This window comes from Mandrillus leucophaeus, unplaced genomic scaffold, assembly GCF_000951045.1.
Source record: "Mandrillus leucophaeus isolate KB7577 unplaced genomic scaffold, Mleu.le_1.0 Scaffold26, whole genome shotgun sequence".
NCBI lineage: Eukaryota > Metazoa > Chordata > Mammalia > Primates > Cercopithecidae > Mandrillus > Mandrillus leucophaeus.
Genome location: NW_012102698.1, coordinates 4,128,381 through 4,130,329, shown reverse-complemented (window position 1 = coordinate 4,130,329; position 1,949 = coordinate 4,128,381). Strand labels below are relative to the sequence as shown.

Below are 1,949 nucleotides of genomic sequence, written 5' to 3'. Positions count from 1 at the left end.
AGACAGAGTCTCATTCTGTCACCAGGCTGGAGCACAGTGGTGCGATCTTAGCTCACTGCAACCTCCAACTCCCTGGTTCAAGTGATTCTCCTGCCTCAGCCTCCCGAGTAGCTGGGATTACAGGCACGCGCCACCACGCCCGGCTAATTTTTGTATTTTTAGTAGAGACAAGGTTTCACCATGTTGGTCAGGATGGTCTCAATCTCCTGACCTCGTGATCCACCTGCCTCAGCCTCCCAAAGTGCTGGGATTACCGGCATGAGCCACCGGGCCTGCCCCAACAGTTCTTTAGAATTCTCCATCCTATGATTAAAAAGCAGCACGTTGTCTTTCTTTAGATTCAGGAAACAGAAGTGAAGTCTTTGAAATAAATATTTTGCTGCTTTTTACATACTTCGCCTTTGGATACATCTAGACTTATAGGATTATAAACATTGTTAAAAAGTGCTGATTAGTTTTCTGAATTATAAAGGAGCACAATAGTCAAAAGCAGGGTGTAGGGGAAGACAGACCATGAATTTGGAGGTTACCAGTTAATTAAACGGTAAATCACGAATGTGATCTAAAGCAATGTGCATTGATTAACATCGGGTGAGTTAAAATCAGCCCATTGAGCATCACTCTCCTTAATCTTCCCAGTCCTGAGATTAGCCGCCTACCCCCAGCATTTGAGTTCTACGCGCTCAGAAGTACTGGTTAAAACAAAGACGTGGAATAATATGCCGGTTACCTACAGCTCAGACTGTCCAAGCTCTAAGGTTAAAGTGGTGGATATTTGTGCAAAATTGTGCTGCTCCCCTGTCTCCTTTGTAGTGCTGTCAGCTTCAGAACTCCTGGAAAAGGTGTGGCTGGTCTGAAGGAACTCAGTACATGTCCCTGTAGATCTCCTGCAGCAGCGGGTGCAACGCAGCATCCGACTCTGTCTTGATGATCTGCACCAGCTGCGCATGCTCCGTGACCAGTTGCCGGAGGTCTGCCATTTTTTGAAGAAGTTTTGGGAAGAGAAAGATATCGTCCGGGTGGTTGCTCTGCAGGTGGAGTCTGAGCACATGCACAATACCCTCCTGCATTTTTTCAATGTGTCCTACGTTTAGAAGGCCAGGGCGATCTAGTCTCGAAAGAAGAGAGAGAGGTTTGAGTGTGGTAATCACCTAAAAACTGCTTATCAGTTTCAGGAACCAAACATGCCTATTTTACGTGGCCTTTCTTAGAAAAAAAACTGAGCTGCCTTTGGATGTTGTCAACTTGACTGGAAGATAGACATGGGTTTTTCCAAAGTCAATAGGTGAAGTAGGGACAGACAGGACCAGTACTCTTTTCTAAATATTAATACTACGAGGCGGCAATAGCGCCCTAAGTACACCTTATGGTATGGCCCTTTCACTTGTGATTTACCTGATGACCACCTGTCAGGAAGGAAAATTAGAGCTATTAGGAGGAACAGTCCATTCTGGAGATAACAACCACCAGTTTTGCATAATATGGGAAATGAAGCTCTTGAGTTGAAACTAGATATTCAGCTTCAAGTGTTCCACCATATTTAAGGAGTGTGATTGTGTTAGAACTAGGTTTTGTAGGCTGGGCACGGTGGCTCACGCCTGTAATACCAGATACTCGGGAGGCTGAGGTCGGAGAATCGCTTGAACCTGGGAGACGGAGGTTGCACTGAGCCAAGATCACACCACTGCACTCTAGCCTGGGTGACAGAGCGAGACTCCGTCTTAAAAAAATAAATAAAAAATAAAAAAGAACTAGGTTTTGTGGTGTATATAGCTCTGTTACAGAGCCTTCTAATATGAGTCAGGTGAAAAGAAAGTAGAGTGGGAAATGAAGGGGGGACGGGATGGAGGTGCGTACTGGCTGGAAAGGACGCTCAGGAGACCCTGGAGTGGGAAATGAAGCGGGGACGGGATTGGGGGTGCATACTGGCTGGAAAGGACGCTCAGGAG

At 46.1% G+C, this 1,949-nt stretch overlaps 1 protein-coding gene across 1 annotated transcript in view; it reads right to left on the bottom strand.

Annotated features, from left to right (window-relative positions):
- PPARA (peroxisome proliferator-activated receptor alpha) overlaps nt 1-1,949 on the bottom strand; it is a 97,984-nt gene continuing 96,035 nt past the window's right edge. The window contains exons 5-6 of the mRNA XM_011984070.1: nt 1,396-1,406; nt 1-1,113 (exon numbers count right to left, since the gene is read on the bottom strand). Of these exons, the coding sequence (XP_011839460.1) occupies nt 864-1,113; nt 1,396-1,406 (261 nt within the window). The 3' untranslated portion in view covers nt 1-863. The remainder of the gene's footprint in view (nt 1,114-1,395; nt 1,407-1,949) is intronic.